Source organism: Eurypyga helias, unplaced genomic scaffold (assembly GCF_000690775.1).
Source record: "Eurypyga helias isolate BGI_N326 unplaced genomic scaffold, ASM69077v1 scaffold21126, whole genome shotgun sequence".
NCBI lineage: Eukaryota > Metazoa > Chordata > Aves > Eurypygiformes > Eurypygidae > Eurypyga > Eurypyga helias.
In genome coordinates, this window is record NW_010257578.1 from 1 (window position 1) to 2699 (window position 2699).

General features: G+C 52.7%; 1 protein-coding gene across 1 annotated transcript in view; it reads left to right on the top strand.

Annotated features, from left to right (window-relative positions):
* Nucleotides 1-305: 305 nt before the first annotated feature.
* LOC104511454 (otoferlin-like) overlaps nt 306-2699 on the top strand; it is a gene marked incomplete at its 5' end in the record, with an annotated part of 11369 nt that continues 8975 nt past the window's right edge. The window contains 3 exons of the mRNA XM_010154079.1: nt 306-552; nt 1174-1308; nt 2109-2246. Coding sequence (XP_010152381.1) covers nt 306-552; nt 1174-1308; nt 2109-2246 — 520 coding nt within the window. The remainder of the gene's footprint in view (nt 553-1173; nt 1309-2108; nt 2247-2699) is intronic.

The window sequence follows — 2699 nt, forward strand, 5'->3', positions numbered from 1 at the left end:
TCTCCAGGCTGCATACAGCAGGAAAGGTCTCCAGAAGAAAGAAGAAAAGGAGATGCTGAGGGCAGGATCAAGTCTTCTCTCTGCTGTTGAAGCTAAGCCAGAGCCTAGCACTCTGTCCGTGCTTTGTAGTCCTCCAAATGGTTTCTGCTCAGGTCAGCTCTGGAAGTGGCATGCACAGAGACCTCTGGGCTCCTGGAGGTGCTGGGACCTGAGCAGCAGTGGCCAGAGTCAAAGAAAGACAGGAGAGGGCCGGGATGGGAGTTGCAAATAGCAGCTGTCAGCTTTCATGCTCCTCCTGTCTGAAGGACTTTGATCCTGATCCCCCTCTCTGCCTCCTCCACTCCTCATCACGCTCATTTCCATCTCCTCCCTCCCTATCGCTTCACCTCGGACTCAGAAACCAAACTTAATAACTCTCCCATGAAAGGTTCCAAGGGTCAGGCGAAGAACAAGGAGAAGTCCAAGGCACCCAAAGACGATAAGAAAAAGAAGCCACAGTCAGGCCCTGAGCTTCCCGAGAAGAAGAACAAGCAGAAGATTGATGAACTGAAGGTGCGTGTGTCGGCAGGGGAGGGGGAGGCTCTGCCTGCTCCGTGGCAGGGTGGCAGTCCCATCTGGAGATCCCAGCAGGATGGATCAACCCCACATGAGGAAGCATCTCACCTATCTGAGGGTTATCTAACCCTAGGTGAGATGTCCCTCAGGACTGCCCTTTTTTCTCTCTGTAGTTTGAAGGAGTCCGAGGTAAAAATCTTTTCCAGAAAAGGGTTGTTCCTGGGATAGGATCATCCTTGGGGCATCTTGGATGTGCCCTGGGTGGAGGGGAGAGTTATCCAGCCCAGCCAAGGCTCGGGGCAGGGATGGTCTCTGGTTCACGGTGGTGCCCATGGTGTTCATTAGGATTAATGAAGTCTGGGGTTCAGAAGGGGCTTGAACCTGGGTCTGGCACAGAGAGGGGGACACCCACCTCACCCACTCAGCTCTACCTTATCCATTCGGGGAGATGCTTCTCCCATCCAGATCCAACCCAATGAGCCTGGAGATCCATTCCTTTCCTAGAGAACTGGACACTGGGAGCTGAGGTGTCCATGTTGGCTCGGGTAGTCACCATATCTTTTCCTCACCTTTTATTTTTTAACCTAATTCCCCTCCTTTAACTTTCTGTCATCTCAGGTCTTCAACAAAGAGCTGGAAACGGAGTTCGATAACTTTGAGGACTGGCTGCACACCTTCAACCTGCTCCGTGGGAAGATTGGGGACAACGACGACAATGCGACAGAAGAAGAGCGGATAGTGGGGAGGTTCAAAGTGAGTTTGGCTGCTGAGTCGGGCCAGGGCAGGGGCAGCTTGGGAAGCCCTTGCCAACAGGTTTCTCTGCTAAAGGTGGTTTAGCAGGAAGGATGCAGTAGTAACCAGTCTGCACCGACCCAGCTGCAGCACCTTGTGGGGAGGGAAAGCCCCCAAGGGTAGCCCCAAAAACCAGGTGGCTTCAAAGATCACATCCACAGAGGTGGTGATCTGCAGGCAAACAGATCCTTGATGACTCTTACAGAAGGCCAAGGGGAAAACAGATCCTTCTTGCCCACTGTAAAAAAACTCATGCCCTGGGTTGTCTCTGTGAGCCATTTTGCACCAAAACCAGTCACCTAGGCTGGTGGTCACATTGCAGGGTTGCCCAGGCAGTGTAGGAGCACATCTCTCAGCTCTAAGCTTCTTGAACAAGAACCTTTTGGAGGGTGTGATCCTGGCCAGATGAAGCCTGTTGATGCCAGTTTTGCCCTTAGTACCCAGATTTTCCAGCCCATCCCTTGTCAACCCTTTTATTCCCACTGCTTATATGCTCCTGTCAGTTTTACTCTTGGAAATCCCTCTCCATGAGCTCCTTGCTAGCCAGATACCACTGCAGGCCTCCTTCCCTTTATCCAATTCCCCTGCTCATGGCTGCAATCCCTGAACAGTTGCTTGTGCAGTGGAGGAATTTTCCAGATCCAGTCTGTCTGCTACAGCACATGGCTAGAAACAAGGATATTGACTGAAGGGTGGTTTGGGATGGGGAGGCTTACCTCAGCAGCAGGACTCTCACCAGGCTCTGCACTCCCTCACATTAGGGCTCCATGTGCGTCTACAAAGTGCCGCTCCCGGATGATATCACCAAGGACGCAGGATATGACCCCAACTTTGGCATGTTCCAGGGCATCCCCAGCAACGACCCCATCAATGTGCTGGTCCGAGTCTATATTGTACGGGTGAGTACAACCATGTGGTGTGGCAAGGTGTGATCCCAGACTCCCTTCAGGGCGCACAGCCAGGAGCTGGTCCCAAAGCTGTAGGGATGTTGGGTTTTGGCGCTCAGTGCATCAGGGCCAAGGATGCAGCGTGGGAACTAAAGCAAATCATTGATAGGGACTTGAATGGTGTTTCCATAGCTGTGTGCTCTGAGCACTGGGAGCAAGCCAGATCCAAGTTCAGCCAGATCCAGAGGCCTTTTTTCTGGTATGTAGGATGGACCAGCATGTGTGTCCTAGTGCTTAACTCAAGTGGAATCATTTGGGTCAGCCTGGACTGAGAGGTGCAGGCTCCTTGCACAGCCATGAGACCTCAGGGAAGCACGTGCAGAACCGAATGGGAGCTGTCAGGGCCCAGCAGACCTGGTTGAAGGTCGTGGCACCTCCATGAACATGCACTGAGCTAACAAAACT